We start from the raw sequence: 19,975 nt of genomic DNA, 5'->3' as shown, positions 1-19,975 counted from the left end.
AAGGGGGCAATTGCTTTTTTCACATGTGGGTGATATGGCTGTTTGATAACTTTTTTCTTTAAATAAATGAAATAATAATTTTGAAAATGTGTTTTGTGTTCGCTCCGTTTCCCTTTGTCTGACACTACATTTTGTCTGAAGATCTGAAGCCATTCAGTGTGACAAATGTGTAATAACAGAGGAAGCCAGGAAGGGGCAAATATATTTTTCCCGGCACAGTTCATCGGGAAATGAAAAATCACGTTTTGCACAATAAACGGTTACTTGGCTCGGCTGTAATTAAAATGGCTCCTCTGATTTAAAAGGCATCTTTTTTTAAGCATTGTGTATAAGAGAGCGGTGCAGCGATGCTGGTCTGGGGGGGGGGGGGGGGCTCACACCGTGGAATGTGTGACGGAGGTGCTGACGGAGACGCTGACGCAGGCTACCGCCGCGTGACTGCCCCCCCCCCCCCCCCCCACCCCGCACCCCGTCTCTCGCCCATAGCGCCTTAGCGCCTTAGCACCTCAGCGCCGCGGCTGGTTTGTCTTAGCGAGACCGTTCTCTCCGGCGAAGCAGCTCCGCGCTTCTTCACACCTGGCGCTGTGACTGACAGGTGCCGGGATGGCGTGTAATTCACGGGCACATTGTCTGTCTTCCTTTTTCTTTTGGGGGAGGGTGGGGGTGGGGCGGGGGGTAGTGAGGCGGGGGTTGGGTAATATAGAGTGTGTGTGTGTGTGTTTGTGGGTGTTGTGCGTGCGTGCGTATGTGTGTGTGTGTGTGTGTGTGTGTGTGTGTGATTGTGTGTGTGTGCGTGATTGTGGGTTTGTGTGGGTTTGTATGTGTGTGTTTGTGTGGGTGTCTGTACTTATGGGCGTATGTATGTGTGTATTCTTGTGTGTGTGTTTGTCTGTTTGTGTGTGCGGGCCTGCACTCTGCCGAAGGGGCGCGGTCATGGGGTCAGAGGGAGGCGGGGCCATGGGGTCAGGGGGAGGCGGTCTCGCGTTGAGTGGCATTAGCAGGAGATGAGGCGCAGGGTTCAGCTGAGGAGGTTTGCCTGAGGACATAAAATGGAAATAATTTCAGAGCATCAGACCAGGGAGAAGTTTAATCAGGTTAATAGGATCAGTACTGACGAATGAGGCCAGTTCCATGCTTCATTCGAGTAACAGTGTGTGTGTGTGTGTGTGTGTGTGTGTGTGTGTGTGTGCGTGCGTGTGTGTGTGTATATGTGTGTGTGTGTGTGTATGTGTGTGTTTGTGCGTGTTTGTGTGTATTTGTGTGTGTGCGTGTGTGTGTGCGTGTGTGTGCATGTGTGTGTGTGTATTTGTGTGTGTGTGTGTGCGTGTATGTGTGTGTTTGTGCGTGTGTGTGTGTATTTGTGTGTGTGCATGTGTGTGTGCGTGTGTGTGCGTGTGTGTGTGTGCGTGTGCGTGTGTGTGCGTGCGTGTGTGTGTATTTGTGTGTGTGTGTGTGTGTGCGTGCGTGTGTGTGTATTTGTGCGTGTGCGCGTGTGTGTGTGCATGTGTGTGTGTGTATTTGTGCGTGTGTGTCTGTGTGTGTGCGTGTGTATTTGTGTGTGTGCGTGTGCGTGTGTGTGTGCGCGTGTGTGTGTGTGCGTGTGTATTTGTGTGTGTTGCAGCGCGCCCTGTTGGAGCAGAAACAGAAGAAGAAGAGGCAGGAGCCGCTGATGGTCCAGTCGAATGTGGACGGTCGCTCACGCACCCGCAGGGCCAAGCAGTCTGAGGAGCAGGCACCCCTGGTGGAGTCCTACCTCAGCAGCAACTGCAGCACCGTGTACCAGGGTAAGCCGGTCCCCCTGCAGGCCCCCCCTGCAGCCCCCCCCTGTGGTCCCCCCCTGCTCCCCCCCTGCCGTCCTGTGCTCATCAGGACACTGTTCACTGCCCACGGAACTCGATCACTGTTCGACTGAGAGCTCCTCAGGCCTAAAGCCTGGTTACTCTGCCTGTACAGTAGAGAACCAGGGCCTTTACAGAACAGAACCAGGGCCCATAGAGGACAGAACCAGGGCCTGTACAGAACAGAACCAGGGCCCGTACTGAACAGAACCAGGGCCTGTACAGAACAGAACCAGGGCCCGTAGAGGACAGGACCAGGGCCCATACTGAACAGAACCAGGGCCCATACTGAACAGAACCAGGGCCCATACTGAACAGAACCGGGGCCTTTACAGAACAGAACCAGGAACCGTAGAGAACAGAACCAGGGCCCGTACAGCACAGAACCAGGGCCTGTACAGAACAGAACCGGGGCCTTTACAGAACAGAACCAGGGCCCATACTGAACAGAACACCACACTGGACCTCAGCTGCAGAGGCTCCATTGTTTTCGCAGGTGGAAGGAAATGTGCCCAAATTTACCAAAAAAATAAAATAAATAAAAAGAAGCTAAATAATCAACACCAACAGCAAGGGGCAGAATTTCCCACAGCCTCCTTTAATTAAATTAGTCTGAGGACGCTGCCATTTCCATCCTGCCCCTAATTTAGTCTTGATTGGATGCACCAAGGTGCCCACTCATGCTGATTGTGTTCTGATTGGCTACTTCAATGCCTGTCACAGTTCAATGCTGTCCCCACGCCCATGGGACATAGTGTGCTCATGAGAGGCGGGGCCTGGGGGGGGTAAATGATCTCAAGGTCCAATGGGGACTTCATTTTGGGGTGGAGCCACAGAGTCTCCCAGGAAACTCATTAGCCTCAGCCAGAGCAAGGGAACAGGGGGACAGAGACAGAGAGAGGTTTGGGGGGGAAAAAGAAAATACTGTTAAGTAATTGGTTGTTTTCTGTTTATTAAGTTCCTGATTGGTTGATATATATATATTTAGAGCAGACACTCCTGGCAGTAACAGCAGGCTGAAGGCAGCTCTGCAATGCTAGCTAACCGCGTAGCCGCTAACACTGTTATTCTGCCACAAAGCCCTGCTCTGGGAAAACACAGGGAAAACACATAGTAAACACGGGTAAAACACAGGATAAACCCAGGGAAAACACAGGTAAAACACATAGTAAACACAGGTAAAACACAGGATAAACCCAGGGAAAACAGAGGTAAAACACATAGTAAACACAGGTAAAACACAGGATAAACCCAGGGAAAACAGAGGTAAAACACATAGTAAACACAGGTAAAACACAGGATAAACCCAGGGAAAACACAGGGAAACCACCGGATAAACACGGCATGTTCTCTCTTCCACTGCACTTGCTAACATGTGGAGAGATCGACAGTCAGAAGCCCCAGTTCCAGTGAGGACACCAGGGTGAACGGGGCCAGATGTGATTAGAATTTGCCAGCTTGTGTTCATTATGGAAAACTGGAATGGTCTGCTGCAGCCGAACTGTCCAAATAGCACTGTCCAAAAAAAGTTTAAATTGTAATGCAAAGCAGGGCTCATTAATTGGCCCTCCAGTCTGTTGAGCAGAGGTGTGAACCCTGCCCTTTCCCTGCTCGGTCTCTGTGTCCCGCACCCCCCCCCCCCCCACCCCAACCTCCAGCTTGCATTGTGCCCTTTGCTGACTCCTTGGCTCCTCCTTGTTTCTTCGCCGTAACTCTACTTATCTTTCCTCCCCTCCTTCCTCTCTCCTTTTTTCTCTTCCCCTTTCATTCGTCTCTCCTCTTGTCTGCCTTCCGCTACCTGCATCCTCTTACCTTAACCCACCTGCCTACCCCCCCCCCCCCCACACACTCCCCTGCCCCACCTACCTGCCCCGCCCAGTGCAAGAGGCTGAACAGGAGGGGGTAAAGACGGATCCTCAAGCTCCCTGTTCAGCCAAAAAGTCTGCAGCTTCCACCCCCCAAACGGGCAGCACCCCACGAACAGGCAGCACCCCGCAAACGGGCAGCGCCAGGAAGGAGAGAAAGGGGAAGCACAAAGGTTAGCGCTACGTTACCTCCATCACCTTCTCCAGCCGCATCTCACCTGCTCTCCAGCCCACCTGCCTGTGTCTGTCTGGAGCAGGGATCTCAAAACTGCAGTCCTGAAGGGGGCGCTGTGCCTGCAGGTTTAACTCCAGTCCTGGAGGGCTGCAGTGTCTGCAGGTTTAACTCAAGGTCCTGGACCGGTGCTGTGCCTGCATGTTTAACTCCAGTCCTGAAGGGGCACTGTGCCTGCAGGTTTAACTCCAGTCCTGGAGGGGTGCTGTGCCTGCACGTTTAACTCCAGTCCTGGAGGGGCGCTGTTGAGCACTGTACCTGCAGATTGAACTCCAGTCCTGGAGGGTCTTCAGGTTTAACTCCAGTTTTGAGTCTTGTGATTGTGGCAACCGCATGAGCAGTTGATGCAGTTGGTGGGCGGGGGGGGGGGGGGGGGGGGGGGGGAGGATTGAGGGTCTGGGCTGCCAGCGGTGAAAGAGCGTCATCCCTGACAGATAGGTGGCATGCGGGGGCGTTAGTGCGGTCACTGCTGAGAGGCACTACGACGCCGTCTGCATGAGGACCATCGCCTGTGTCGCACCTTTTCCTGACTTGTGGATGATTCGTTTGAGCATGTCCTGCAGGATCCACTCTGAATTCTCTCAGCTCCAGTGTTCTCCCGGTGCTCAGCTGCGTTCTCACCCTACACAGCTCATCTGCTTTGTGCTTCTGGAGAATTAAACTGCGGTTAAGGTTACACTCTGCGATTTCCCATTGCCTTTACATTACAGTCGCCTGCGATGGATTTGGCGACCTGTGCAGGGTGTATTCCTGCCTCTCGCTCCAGGGCATGTTGGGATAGGCCCCAGCCCCACTGTGACCCTGACTAGGAATAAGTGGTTAGATGATGGATGGATGGATGGATGGATGGATAGATGGATGGACATTACAGTCACTTAGCAGGCACTCTGATCCAGAGTGGAGAACATCTGTGTTCATCTCAGAAACACAGAACTGTGTGATATCACCAAGAAGGCACTGAAGTCCCATTTACAATCAAGAAGTGTAAAGTCTGCCGAACAAACCGACAATTAGTATTGTGAATAAAAGTAAACACCACTGTACATCTAGCCATCTTTACACAGCTATACCTATAGTATTATCCAAAAAGGAAATCCAAAAACAGGATGAAAGGAAAGAAAGGATATCCTAAGGCAGTGGTAGCTAGCCCTGTTCCTGGAGATCTACCGTCCTGTAGGTTTTCACTCCGAACCCTCATTCAAAGCACACCTCATTCAACAGCGAGACATCCTGTTGAGCTACTAATTAGTAGCGTCAGGTACTGTATGCCAAATTAGGGTTCGAACGAACCTGCAGAATAGTGGATCTTACAGGGAAAGGGTTAGACGCTGCTGTCTTTAAAAGGGCTCAAGGTGGAGCCATGGCACAATCTGAACAGGAGAGTCTTCAGTCTCAGCTCTTCGCTTTAAGTGTCTGTGCTCTCTAAACGGGAGTAATTTACACCGTCCCTGCGCATAGACTTCCTGTCCGTTTGGTTTTATCTGGGTTGATTTGGGCTGTTGTCGGCAGCGGAACAGGCCGCTCAGATGCACACTCTATAACCCCCTGGGTGGCACGTGCCCATCTCGTTCCAGCTCATTGGGATGAGGAGAGAAGAGGGAGAGGGAAACGGAGAAAGAGAAAGGCCGTATCGATTTGCTCTGCGCGTTGGCGTGGAGGGTACAGAGTAGTTATCTTAGCCCAGGGGCGACTGGAACACTGTGCACAGCAGATGCTGACCCTTTGTTCGGGGCTAATTGAATGAAAAGGAGATGGAGACTGATATTTCTGAAAGCGGGATGAGAAAATGAGGGCTGTTCTGGAGAACAGATTGCCTTTGCAAATGGTACACCGGAACTCTGACCCGCCAGTGGGCACAATGTCCTCTCTCTGTTTGAGTAGATGCACCCTAGGCAGGTAGACACACCCAGCTGCTCTGTGCGATTGGAATTAAAGGCACAGCTGAGGGTGCTCTCAGACTCTTTGCAGTAAATGAGTGGGGTTTGACATTGTGCAGCGCATTAGAGGTCACGAGAGACTAAAGCGCAATTTGGGGAGTGTGCATGCAGAGGTGCATGTGTGCGTGTCCTAGCGAGCATTTACCTGTAGCACGTGCATGCGCGTGAACGTTTGTGCCTGCACAAGACGTTGTGCGTGGAGCACTCGTTGTGTACGTCAGTGTTAGTACACTCGTGTACGTCTGTGTGAGTACACAGTCGGTGTGGGTGCATGTGCGGGAATACGGATGGAACATGGATGCTCGGGTGTGGCATGTAGCATGTAGCGTGTGGCATGTAGGGACGCAGGTTTGTGGCGGTGGTGGCGGCGGCTGCTGACAGGAAGCGCGGTGCATTGTGGTCCGGCAGGGACGGAAGGGCCGGCGGCCGCGGCGCAGGACGAGGTGGCGGAGCTGGGCGGGCAGATCCAGATCCTGCCCGGGGGTCAGCCCGCGGGGCAGGAGGGCGAGGGGGAGGCTGTGGGCAGCGTACTGCGCCAGGGCAAGCAGGATCTGAGACTCACCATGCTGAAGAAAGGTACCGCCGTCTGCTACGGAACCACTGCCTGCTATAGAACCACTGCCTGCCACAGTACTGCTAGTCTGCTACCGTACTGCTAGTCTGCTATAGAACTACTGTCTGCCACAGTACCGCTAGTCTGCTACCGTACCGCTAGCCTGCTATAGAACTACTGCCTGCCACAGTACTGCTAGTCTGCTACCGTACCGCTAGCCTGCTATAGAACCTACTGTCTGCCACAGTACTGCTAGTCTGCTACCGTACCGCTAGTCTGCTATAGAACCTACTGCCTGCCACAGTACCGCTAGTCTGCTACCGTACCGCTAGCCTGCTATAGAACTACTGTCTGCCACAGTACCACTAGTCTGTTACCGTACCGCTAGTCTGCTATAGAACCTACTGTCTGCCACAGTACCGCTGTCTGTTACAGTACCAACCGTCTGCCCCAGTACCGCTGTCTGTTACAGTATCGCCCGTCTGCCACAGTACCGCTAGTCTGCTACAATACCGCGATCTGCCACCTGTCTGCTACAGTACCTCCACAGTACGGGCCGTCTGTCACAGTACAGCCATTTCCCGCAGTACCGCCGATCCACCACAGCATCACCACAATTCCACCCGTCTGCTACAGTACCGCAGGTCTGCTACAGTTCCACCCGCATTCAACACCGAAATATTTATTTGGCAATGAAAACACATTTCATTAGTTTTTCTCACACTGTAACAAAAATATATTGCAAATTTATTTTCATGTTACAGCATTTAAATAAGTCTGTAAAATGCCTGCATTCGTCCTACTTTTGGACCTACTTCTGGAGTTTAGTCACTGTTGCTAAAGCCTCTCAGATCAGCCCAGACACCCCTCCCCCCTGCCATGCCACCAATGATGTCATTCTGTCATAAGCTCGGGACCTAATCCGTCTCACAGCTAACAGCTAACACGTCTCACAGCAACACCCAACATGTCTCACTCTCTCTATCCCTTCTCTCTCTCATTGTCTCCTCTCTTCCCATCACTATCTAAGCCCTCTTTTTCCTCTTTCCCTCTTCATCCATCTCTATCCATCTCTCCCCTTTCTCTGTCTCCTCCCTCTCTATCTTTCCCAATATTCATCTCTACCCTTGTCTTTTTCTCCTTCTTCCTCTCTATCCATTTTTCTCTCGGCTCTCTCCCCCTCTGCCATTGTTTCCCCCTCCCTTTCAACCCTATATCCCATTCCATCTCTCTTTCTGTCACCCTCAATAACTTTCTCTCTCCTTTCTCTTCATCCCCCCCCCCTCACAGTCTCTCACTCTTACTTCCTCTGCTCTCCTAACGAGCAGCTGTATGTCCTTTCACCTCGCTGGCTCCCAGGGTGCACTGGGAAGGGAGTCCTCCAACTGCTGTCCTTATGGCGACCTTACCCATGTTCACTCATTGGGCCTGGTTGTGCCCAAACATCAAGAAAAACACTTGGCAACTTATAATGATGAAAATACATCTTCACATCTGATTTTTTATTTTGGTTTTCTATTCTTCTATCCTTCTATTTTTTACTCAATTTATGTACTATACTAACTTTTTGATCCCCTAATTTGGAATTGGCAGCTGTGACACTCACTGCTTCACATACAGCATTACAGAGGAAGTATACCCTCTACATGCACTTTTTCTTTCCCAACATGCACATCCTTTCTTCATGTGCACTTCCTGTTTCACCACATGTACTTTCTATTTCTCCATGTGCACTTCCTGTTTCTCCATATGTACTTCCTCTTTTTGTGTGCAGTTCCTGTTTCTCCACATGCACTTCCTCTTTCTCCACATGCACTTCATGTTTCTAATACTGTAGCCACACAGTGCTGCAGGAGAGAGCCAGTGCTGACTGGAGAGGGGTGTGTCTCACCTGTGTTCACTTATTGCATCAATGGGGGAGCTAATGCAGCAGTCGCCATGGTAACACTGGAGGGGTGCTGTGGACATCTGCTCTTAATCTCGATCATAAAGCCAGGAAGGAGCATGTGGCTGGCAGGTTGCACAGGGACCTGGTCAGCTGCTTGGGTGTTTATTCTGTTCTCTGTAAATGAGCTTCATTCATCTGTGAACCAGAGCACAGAGTTTCTCAGAGCACAGGCTGTCCCAGCGCACGCGTTGTCTGAGAGCACAGGCTGTCCCAGAGCACAGGCTGTCCCAGCGCGCAGGCTGTCTCAGAGCACAGGCTGTCCCAGAGCATGGGTTGTCTGAGAGCACAGGCTGTCCCAGAGCACAGGCTGTCCCAGCGCACGCGTTGTCTGAGAGCACAGGCTGTCCCAGAGCACAGGTTGTCCCAGCGCGCAGGCTGTCTCTTAGCACAGGCTGTCCCAGCACGCAGGCTGTCTCAGAGCACAGGCTGTCCCAGAGCATGGCCTGTCTCAGCGCGCAGGCTGCCTCAGAGCACAGGCTGCCCCAGCGTGCAGGCTGCCTCAGAGCACAGGCTGTCCCAGAGCATGGGCTACCTCAGCGCGCAGACTGCCTCAGAGCACAGGCTGTCTCCGAGTACAGGCTGTCCCAGTGCACACACACAGTTTCTCAGAGCACAGGCTGCCCCAGAGCACAGGGTTCGTCAGAGCATAGGGTCTACCAGAGCATAGCGTGACACAGAGCCTTTTCTTTTTCTGTAAAGGCATTTCCAGCAGTATGAATTTTGACGAAGAGGAGGATGATGAAGATGAAGACAGTTCCACGTCCTCCCAGCTTAACAGCAACACTCGGCCCGGCTCAGCCACCAGCAAAAGATCCAGCAAGGTACCGCCTCCAAATTATACCTGTACCGCCTCCAAATTATACCTGTACCGCCTCCAAATTATACCTGTACCGCCTCCAAATTATACCTGTACCGCCTCATTTCAGCAAGGTACCGCCTCCAAATTATACCTGTACCGCTCATTCCAGCAAGGTACCGCCTCCAAATTATACCTGTACTGCCTCATTTCAGCAAGGTACCGCCTCATTTCAGCCTACATTACCTGTGCCAAATTATACCTGTACTGAATAAGATCTGTGCCCAATTCTACCTGTACTGAATAACACCTGTGCCCAATTATACCTGTACTGAATAAGACCTGTGCCCAATTCTACCTGTACTGAATAAGACCTGTGCCCAATTCTACCTGTACTGAATAAGACCTGTGCCCAATTCTACCTGTACTGAATAAGACCTGTGCCCAATTCTACCTGTACTGAATAAGACCTGTGCCCAATTCTACCTGTACTGAATAAGACCTGTGCCCAATTCTACCTGTACTGAATAAGACCTGTGCCCAATTCTACCTGTACTGAATAAGACCTGTGCCCAATTCTACCTGTACTGAATAAGACCTGTGCCCAATTCTACCTGTACTGAATAAGACCTGTGCCCAATTCTACCTGTACCGAGTGAGACATTTAACCTCCCGATTTTACACGCAAATCGTCCTTCAGCTTCCTGAAGTGGGGTGTGTGTCTTCAAGGGAAATGCTGCACTAATGAGGCCTTAGGGAGTTAGAGGAGTGTTTTAATGGAAGGGGGAGTTAGAGGAGTGTTTTAATGGAAGGGGGAGTTAGAGGAGTGTTTTAATGGAAGGGGGAGTTAGAGGAGTGTTTTAATGGAAAAGTGTGGGGGGGGGGATGCAGTGGTGAGTGACAGAGGTTACTTTGGGATAAAAGTGCAAGACTGTTGGTTTTTTTTTTTTTTTCATTCTCAGTATTTCATTCCCCTACCTCCCTCTCCTCCCCACCCTTCTGCACCCCCTTCCTCCCCCCCCCCCCAGGACGTGGCGTCGGCCTGCTCCCCTCCGGCCAGCGAGCCCGTCATTGACGTGGACGACCTGGAGGAGTTCACCCTGAGGCCGGCGCCGCAGGGGGTGACCGTGAAGTGCAGGATCACCCGCGACAAGAAGGGCATGGACCGGGGCATGTACCCCACCTACTACCTGCACCTGGAGAGAGAGGACGGCAAGAAGGTCAGGCTCCCGCAGCCCCGCCCGTTTCACTCAACCAATCACAGCCTGGATTCACCACACACTCCCCCAGATTCTTTAACGCTTCTGATACCATAATGCAGTATGTGAGTCAGAACCTTTGGAAGGAAGTATTCATGTTTTACACTGTCAGTAATGGTTTGGAAATGCACTGAAACACAGGACAGCACTTTTACGGTTTCTCCTCACTGAGGTGTTTTATTTATATAGGCACTTTTTACAGAGCTACTGTCACAAAGATGCTGTAGAGAGTACGCTGAAAGGAAAATTGGGCAAAAAAACAGGCCTGATCCCCCATAAAGCAAGCGACTGACCTAAAAAAAAGTGTAGAGAAAAGCACTCAAATTGTGGTGAGAACAAACTCAGTGGGAATAAATCTCAGGAGAAACCCGGCCATCCACGCTTCCTGATGCACACTGGACAGGGTGTGCCCACAGAACTGTATAAGAACATTCTCATACAACATTCTTATGCTGTTCTCACACAGTTCCGTGGGTGGCGCCCTCCGGTGGAACGGAGGGTCGTTGCTGTGGTTACGCCGTGGTTATGGTTGTGCCTTTGGTGATTCAGGGCTGTCTGGAACATGGCCTGCTTGTCTGTGGCTGCGCCCGGTGCCTGTGCCAGGTGCCCTGTGCCAGGTGCTTGTGTCGGGCAGGTGCTTACCATCTTCTCTGCTGTGTGCCGTAAGGTGTTCCTTTTGGCCGGCCGGAAACGAAAGAAGAGCAAAACTTCGAATTACCTCATCTCCATCGACCCGACAGACCTGTCGCGCGGCGGCGAGAGCTTCATCGGGAAGCTGAGGTGCGAACGAGGCTCCGTGTCTCTACAGTGTGAGAGAGAGGCTGTGTGTCTCTACAGTGAGAGAGAGGCTGTGTGTCTCTACAGTGTGAGAGGCTCTGTGTCTCTACAGTGTGAGAGAGAGGCTGTGTGTCTCTACAGTGAGAGAGAGGCTGTGTGTCTCTACAGTGTGAGAGGCTCTGTGTCTCTACAGTGTGAGAGAGAGGCTGTGTCTCTACAGTGAGAGAGAGGCTGTGTGTCTCTACAGTGTGAGAGGCTCTGTGTCTCTACAGTGAGAGAGAGGCTGTGTGTCTCTACAGTGTGAGAGAGAGGCTGTGTCTCTACAGTGAGAGAGAGGCTGTGTGTCTCTACAGTGTGAGAGAGGCTGTGTGTCTCTACAGTGTGAGAGAGGCTGTGTGTCTCTACAGTGTGAGAGAGGCTTCAGTGTGCTGTGCTGGAGGAATGTGCCGTTTATCTCTTTCTCCTTTTCTCCCTCTCTCTCTTTAACTCTCTCTCTCCCACCTCTCTCTATCACTCGCTCTTTCTCCCTCTCTATCTCTCTCTCTTTCTCCTTTTCCCTCTCTATCTTTCTCTGTCTCCCACCTCTCACTCTCACTCTCTTTCTCACTCTCTGTCTCCCCCCTTTCTCTATCTGTGTCTCTCTCTGCCCCGCTCTCTATCTCTCTTTCTCCTTTTATTTCTCTATCTTTCACTATCTCCTACCTCTCTCTATCTCTCTCTCGCTCTCTCTCTCTTTTCTCTAGCTATTTCTCTCTTTTCTGCCTGTGGTTAGTTTATTAATTGTTTTTCTCTTTATGTTGCTTGTATATTATTTTTATTTTGAAGTACAGTCATTTCTGTGGTTGAACAATGTCCCAATAAAAGGGGTTTTAAATCTCAAAATCTCTTTCTCTCTCCCTCCCTCCCTCTATCTCTCTCTCACTCTCTGTTCTAGTTGTGAGGCTGCTCATGTTGCTAATGTTATATTCATCATGCATTATCTCTTTCTTAATAACTTTTTTTTAAAAGTACGTCAAAGAAGCAATGGTACTTTTCTCTCTGAAAGCAGAGAATGGATGTGTGGTGTCACATTTCTAATGATTAGCCTTGTCACGCGCAGTCCAGCGTCGTGCTGGAAATGTACCCAAGTGAATCACTGTTTCTTGAAGGCCCATCCATTTTCATTTCAATGAGGAATGAGCCTGCTTGCAGATGGCCTTGATTAACGTAGACAGTGAGAAAGGGAGGGAAAGAGAGAGAGCCTGCATGCTGTTCTCTGTGATGTAAGATGAGGTGATTATATTGCAAAGCGCCATTCGCTATGATGTCATTTGAGGTGATTGTATTGCTTAGCGCTGTTCACTGTGATGTCATGTGAGGTGACTGTATTGCTAAGCACTGTTTGTTGTGACGTAAATTGCGGAGATCATATTTTTAGTTCTGTTTGTTGTGATGCAAGTTTGGGTGAGTATATTGCTTTGCGCTGTTCGCTGTGATGTAAGTTGAGGCGATTATATTTTTAGCGCTTTTTGTTGTGATGTAGGTTGGGGTGAGTATATTGCTTTGTGCTGTTCGCTGTGATGTAAATTGAGATGATTAATTTTTAGTGCCATTTGTTGTCATGTAGGTTGAGGTGATTGTATTGCTAAGTGCTGTTGGCTGCCGTTGCTGGTCAGTGTATTGTTTGTCCCGTGGCGATCAGCGTGGTCATCAGTCTTAGTCATTAAGATTGACTGGGAGGTGGTGGGAGTCCGAGGCTGGCTGAGGGTGACTAACGCACATTTAGTCTTAATGGCGGCTAATCCTCCCTCCCAACAGACAGATTAATGGCAGCCAATTACCGCTTCTAATGGACAGATTAATGGAAGCCAGTTACCGCGTCTTAATGGACGGATTAATGGCGGTCGCCGTTCCTTCGACAGATCGAACCTCATGGGCACCAAGTTTACGGTGTACGACAGCGGACTCAATCCCGCCAAGACGCCCTCCAGCCTAGAGGCCACCAACCTGCGTCAGGAGTTAGCCGCCATCTGCTACGTGAGTGCACGCGGACGCCTTGAGCGAGCGATCGGCTCACTTCCCTTCAGCGGAGAAAATGTCCTGAGAGCCGGCGCCGTAGTCTCAGGGACGCGTGAGTGAGAACAGGAAGATTCCACACTAAGACATGGTCTCCTGAGCTTTTGACAGACAGCGGGCCTGAGCTCGATGAAGAGGACGCGTTTAGTAAGACAGAGAGTGACACCTAGTGTCCACATTGGCAATTGCAGTACTGGAGAGATTGGGAGTGGATTCAGTCAATATTATACTTATCCTTCTTCACTTTCACTCAAAATTACACGGAACTGTTTTTTTCTTTCCCTCTGAAAACTTAACGTCATGATCAAAACTTCCCAAACTGCAATTTCGATGGAGAAATGAATACTTTTTTTATTTGTGAGCAAAAGTTATGGAGCAGCAATATTTATTGAATCTGGGCCACTGTCATCAATGAAAAATCATTTTTATCTTTTGCTGAAAATATCCTCAGATTTAGATTTGAATGAACTTTAGTTAAATTTGTATGTAGATCATTTAGGCTTGTGTTCTTCTGTTACATGATCTGTGATGATGATAATAGAAGCATAATTTGCCACACTGCACTGTTAGTGTTCACCTGCATTGATTTAATAAAGTAAATGCGCTATGCTATGCTCACATGCTATTTATATAAATTAATATTTGCAATTATAATACAGCAATCTGAATCACATGTACTTTGCATCGTGTGTGTCTGAATTTTGTGTATATTTATGAACACAGTGTATTTTTAGGAATATCATTTAATAATAATAATAATCATTTTTGTTTTAGGAAACCAATGTCCTGGGTTTCAAAGGACCGCGAAAAATGAGCGTGATCATTCCGGGTATGAACATGGACCACGAGCGAGTCTCCATCAGACCCCGCAATGTGAGTGGCTTTCGCCTTTTCCCAAAAAAAACGGGAGGTTTAAAGAGTAACTGCACTAACTGTGTCAGCCCGGCTCCACCTACTACACAGTTTAGAAAAATGCATCCTGGGATGGGTGGAGTAGGTGCCTCCATCTCATTGGTCTAAAGTATTTTTTTAAATATGCAAATTACATATTTAGTACAGGTTCCTGAAACTCGGATCGAACTGTCAAACTAGGCGTTGCAAATGTATGAATCAAGTTTCAGCAATTACATGCCCTATTTCTCTGCACATATGTTTTCAGAAACATATTTTATTTAACTGTCTAGGTGGAATATGAGAGTTTATGAGCAGGCCGCCATGTTTCTCCAGTTTGAAAAACTTTGGGCCGAAACCAGTCAGGTGTCTGTAGTGTTCCATTGTATTAAAAATTAAACGGACGAATTTGTGGGCGGCAACAATTTTCTTTAATTGACATCTACATGACGTAGCAGTGCCACCAAAGCGGTACTCTGATATCACAATTGTGGCGGGGCGAGAGTGGAATTCAGAAAGCAGAGGGCAGCACGAACATGTTTTTTTGGTTTTTATTCTGATAAAATGCTATTACTTCAGAAATGTTGAAATATGGCATGGATTAAAATGTTATAGAATCATTATAAAGTAGGCATACAAACACGTTTACAGCAAAAAATTATTATATATTTTTTAAAGTGGTCTAGGGTGTAATTACCCATTAAGGACCTTAATCATAGGGCAGAGCTCAGAGATTCGAGGGGGGCAGACCTTTTACCCTCAGGAGTGCATGTGGGCGGAGCCTAGTCCCTGTGTCACGCCCCCCCCCCCCCCACCCCCCTTCCAGGACCACGAGTCCCTGCTGGCGCGGTGGCAGAATAAAAGCACGGAGAGCGTGATCGAGCTGCACAACAAGACGCCCGTCTGGAACGACGACACGCAGTCCTACGTGCTCAACTTCCACGGCCGCGTCACCCAGGCCTCCGTCAAGAATTTCCAGATCATCCACGACAACGACCGTGAGTGTCCAGCCTCATCCTGACACAGCCTGGCCCTGAACTTAACCCAACCTCACCCGAACCCTAACCCAACCTCACCCTGACCCAACCTCATCCTAACCTAGCCTCACCCTGACCCAACTACACCATAACCTTAACCCAACTACACCCTAACCCAACCTCACCCTGACACAACCACACAATAACCCAACCTCACCCTGACCCAACCACACAATAACCCAACCTCACCCTGACCCAACCACACAATAACCCAAACCTCACCCTGACCCAACCACACAATAACCCAGCCTCACCCTGACCCAACCACACAATAACCCAAACTCACCCTGACTCTAACTCTAACCCCGCAGGCTTCTGTGGGCAGTTAATTTGTTTTTAGTTAACATTAATGGAGGTGCTACTCTTGCCCCCCCAGCGGACTACATAGTGATGCAGTTTGGTCGCGTGGCTGAGGACGTCTTCACCATGGACTACAACTACCCCATGTGCGCCATACAGGCCTTCACCATAGCGCTGTCCAGCTTCGACAGCAAGCTGGCCTGCGAGTAACACCGGGAGCTGGACGTGGCCTGCGCTTCCTGTTTCCTGTCTACCCAGTGTCCGCGGCGTGGGCCTCGATGGCCTGTCCCGCCTCTCTCCCCCCCCCCCCCTGGAGAGGGGGTCCTAGACCTGACTGGACAGGAGCTAGCCTCATGAACTCGGCCGCTTCAGAGAGGATGGTGGGCCAGGAGGGGGTGTGAGCATTCCCCCCCCCCAACCCCCTGCCCTCCAGAGAGGACCCGCTAAAGCTGCATCTCTCCATCCGCTGTGGAGGTAAGCACAAAGGACACTGCCGCTGCGATGGACCTTTTTTCTTTTTTTTTTTTTATACAGATCATGTGACAAATGGAATTTACTCAAGTTATTAATGTTGTACTATCCACAGTGAGTTATTAATATCGCACTATCCACAGTGAGTTATTAATACCGTATTATATGCAGTGAATTAATACTGGACTATCTGCAGTGAGTTATTAATACGGTACTATCCACGATGTTATTAATACGGTACTATCCACAATGTTATTAATGCGGTACTATCCATGCATAGAGCTTATTTTCATGGTTTTGAATAGAGCACTCAGTCAAGACTAATACTGTGTTGCAAAGGCCTATCCTGTAGGTTGTTCTGAAGCTTTCTCATTCCTTTCTTCATTTTGCTTATTAAACTGGATGGCGGTCACACCAAAACATCAGTAAATCATGTTAATTTCCCCGAACCGTTTTATTTTTATATCATAATTACTCATATATTCATCTTTTTTGCAACAAACAAAATATGCCGCTAATATTGGCAGGAATATGGATTGGCCAGCTCAGTGTGTGATTGGTTCCCTTGACCTTTGGTCCCCAGCGGCCTAATCATGTCTCCTGTTTTGTGACTTCAACCCACAGTAGAAGTCCCCCGATGACATTTGCGTGTAATAACGTGTAAAGCCACGCATGGAAATGCACACCACATATCTTTATATTTATTTATAATTTTATTTATTTATTTATGTTTTCTCACAGTACTTGCTAAACATTACTTACATTCATGTTTCACCTGAGCACTCTAGTTAACCTAAGCGTTAATTCTATATTTTGGAACGTAAAGCACATAACTATATTTGACGGACGGGGCTGTCCTGTATTTTTAAATTACATGGAGTGGGCGGAGATGGAGGAGTTGCATTGTCCTAGAATCCTGTCAGACAACACACACTACTGTCCACTGGAAGGTTACTGGTTGGAGCACTTTAACTGGAGTTTACTGGCCGTTGTAAAATATCTGTAAATACTGTGCCTTTGGAGACAAAAATCATACATACTATGCTTGAAATTCTGTGAAAGTCTCGGTCCAAAGGTGACTGAGTGGTCTTGGGTCAGAGCTTATTCACAAATCCCCATGACTGCACTGGAAGCAATCCTGCAGCTGAGAGGCATAGTCGGTTTCCCTAGCAACAATGTATTAACATGCATTTCTAATCAGGGCTTGGTGCAAGTGTGGTTCCCAAAAGCAATGCACAGTTGACATTCTAAAACAAACCCGAGGGGATGTGCGTGATTGGATATCCCACAAGTACGCCACAGAAGCGGTGCCTCATGGGACGGATTAATGCATCATGTGCCCAGCCATTTAATTTCCCCGGCTGGTGTTTCCCCGGAGGGCTGTTCCAGGTACCTGTTCACTTGATTTTGTTTACCCCTCCATTTTGTTTGTCTTTGCGTGCAGGTTAAATGATTTTTATGTTGCTCTGCGTACGCCGAAGCAATTACAGCATCTTTATGTGCTACCTTACGTGCTTATTGAGGAACTCGACCAGACCTAACAGAACCATGTTTCCCCAACACCTAATCACTGTAAAATTTAAAATAATATTAATAATTGTCTGCTTCATCTTTCTTAAAAATAATATACCCTCTTTCTAAGATCAGCCAGGGCCTTCCACATTCAAACAGCGAAGATTATAACAGGACTGATTCACTGGCTTAGCTCTTCACAATAATAAAACCTAACATTGGAGCAAGTACAGGAAGTGACATCACATGAGACAGGGCAGATACAGTGGGAGCTCCCGGCTGTCCTCCTTGTTGCTGTCTCCGCCCCAGTTCCAGTCAGGTCACATGATTCCCCTGGTTCAGTAGTGGTGTGTGGGTGTGGCCAGACGACTCAACCACACCAGTGTTCGCATGTCATTTTTAATTAACTTTTTATCACTGAAACATCACTAATAATTTCCACCACCTGTATCCTAGCCTTTTAAGATAACAAACATTCTGAATCTAGTTTTTCACCCAGTTTTGTAACCTTGACTAATTCCCTTAATATATTTTTATGCTGCAATTCAAAATCTTTTGGCAAAAGATATTCAAAAGGTTGTTTACTTTCAAGCTCATTCATGTTTTCAAGCATGACAAATAGCCTACAAAGGTTATAAACAAAGAACAATCTGCAAAGAAATTCATAGCTGCTGAAAATTAAGATTACTAATTATTATCTTTTCTATAACTCTAATTGAATGAATGCTGATTTTTTCACAAATGTGTCTTGTTTAGTAAAGTCTTGTAATGACCTGTGGAATCCTTGTTGAATATTTTAGCATTCAAACTGGTTTTTCATGATTCTTGGTTTTCAGGAACAAAAAGACAAGCAGTCTCATTCTGTACCTGTAACAGAGCTGTCATACTGTAATGGTGTAAAGTGTGTGTGTCGTTCTATACTCAGTGTTAGTTTACACACAGTTACTACAAATATGACAAATAAACTTATTCCAGTGAACACTTGTGATGTCCTTTTCTTTCATTATGTTCATGTTTTGGTGTGAACACAACACGACTCATGCAGTTACCCAGGTAACACAATCTGTCATTTTATTAAAACCACATAATTTGTCAGAATAAAGTTATTTGTGTTTTTTTTTAATAATAAAAAAAAAAAGAATACATGATTCTTGCTCTCTGTAAGATTATATGTTGACTATTACTATTGGTTGTGACCCAACAGCACTGTTGGGTAAACTTGTATACCAGCTTGTATGGTGACCTTAAATATTTACGTGCTTGGTGGGATTGCTGCACCCAACACCATCGGTGGGAATCAGCACACAGAGGATACATTTTGGAACGCAAAAACATTGAATTGATATTGCTAGAAATATGCTAGCGTTAAAATGTATCAAATTTTTTAATATGAAAAAATTTAGGGTTGCCACTTTAAATGTAATTAAACAAACAAAATATAAGGTAAAAATGCATCTCAGAGAAAGAACAGGAGAAATACATGTGCTTGGACCCCCACACACTTAGGAGAAGACACATGCTGGTTTGGACACCCACACACTTAGGAGAACACACATGCTGGTTTGGACACCCACACACTTAGGAGAACACACATGCTGGTTTGGACACCCACACACTTAGCAGAACATACATGCTGGTTTGGACACCCACACACTTAGCAGAACATACATGCTGGTTTGGACACCCACACACTTAGCAGAACACACATGCTGGTTTGGACACCCACACACTTAGCAGAACATACATGCTGGTTTGGACCCCCACATGCTTAGAAGGACGCACATGGACCCCTTCTTATTTGATGGATGTTTCAGGGACGGGACATAATGAAAGGGATTTCCAAAACTGGGGAATAAAGAAAAATTGGAGGTAAAATGTTATTTGGAATGCATGCACCTCTGCTTCTATCCTAAGTTAACCTGGCGTGGAGCTGGAGAGTCATTCCTGCTGGGGACCATCAGTGCTCTATATGACGGAAATGCATCCTGGTCCCGGAATGCTCGGCGATTTCCTTTTTACATTACATTACATTACAGGCATTTAGCAGACGCTCTTATCCAGAGCGACGTACAACAAGTGCATCAGTTCAAGGTGCAGAGGTGCAGAAAAAACACACTAGAGTGAAGTAAAGATCGTAGTGCCAGAACTGACCACATAGATCAGGACTCCAGCCCTGTAGGGTAACCTGTTCAGCAAACAAACAAACAATCCTGCCAAGTAGAAAACTAGCACTGAAATCACATTTGCCTAATCAGAATCAGACAAAACAATCCTGCCAAATACAAAACTAACGTGATCGCATTAGCCTAACTAGGTACATTGAGCTAAACTAGAGGCTAGGGAGGGGTGGGGAGAGGTGCAGCCTGAAGAGATGAGTCTTTAGTCTGCGCTTGAAGGTAGTCAGATTCTCTGCTGTTCTGAGGTCATTCCAGGACAAACAGCAGGGAAGTACAGAGACGAAGATTGGGAGATTGAATGGACTATTTCCGGGTATGACGTTGGAA

The 19,975-nt window shown here is 48.1% G+C and overlaps 1 protein-coding gene across 6 annotated transcripts in view; it reads left to right on the top strand.

Moving 5' to 3' along the window:
* Positions 1-18,450, top strand: part of LOC118214700 (tubby protein homolog) — a 61,397-nt gene extending 42,947 nt beyond the window's left edge. For 2 of the 6 annotated variants that reach the window (XM_035394841.1, XM_035394843.1), the window contains exons 3-12: positions 1,622-1,784; positions 3,718-3,876; positions 6,281-6,448; positions 9,073-9,194; positions 10,198-10,389; positions 11,096-11,208; positions 13,107-13,221; positions 14,035-14,133; positions 14,978-15,149; positions 15,565-18,450. In XM_035394841.1, the coding sequence (XP_035250732.1) occupies positions 1,622-1,784; positions 3,718-3,876; positions 6,281-6,448; positions 9,073-9,194; positions 10,198-10,389; positions 11,096-11,208; positions 13,107-13,221; positions 14,035-14,133; positions 14,978-15,149; positions 15,565-15,698 (1,437 nt within the window). In that variant the 3' untranslated portion in view covers positions 15,699-18,450. The remainder of the gene's footprint in view (positions 1-1,621; positions 1,785-3,717; positions 3,877-6,280; positions 6,449-9,072; positions 9,195-10,197; positions 10,390-11,095; positions 11,209-13,106; positions 13,222-14,034; positions 14,134-14,977; positions 15,150-15,564) is intronic. The other 4 variants (XM_035394844.1, XM_035394846.1, XM_035394845.1 and 1 more) reach the window with 3 other exon arrangements.
* The last annotated feature ends 1,525 nt before the right edge of the window (positions 18,451-19,975 follow it).

This window comes from Anguilla anguilla, chromosome 16 (genome assembly GCF_013347855.1).
Source record: "Anguilla anguilla isolate fAngAng1 chromosome 16, fAngAng1.pri, whole genome shotgun sequence".
NCBI classification, from domain to species: Eukaryota; Metazoa; Chordata; class Actinopteri; order Anguilliformes; family Anguillidae; genus Anguilla; species Anguilla anguilla.
This window is presented reverse-complemented; position numbering and strand designations above follow the sequence as displayed.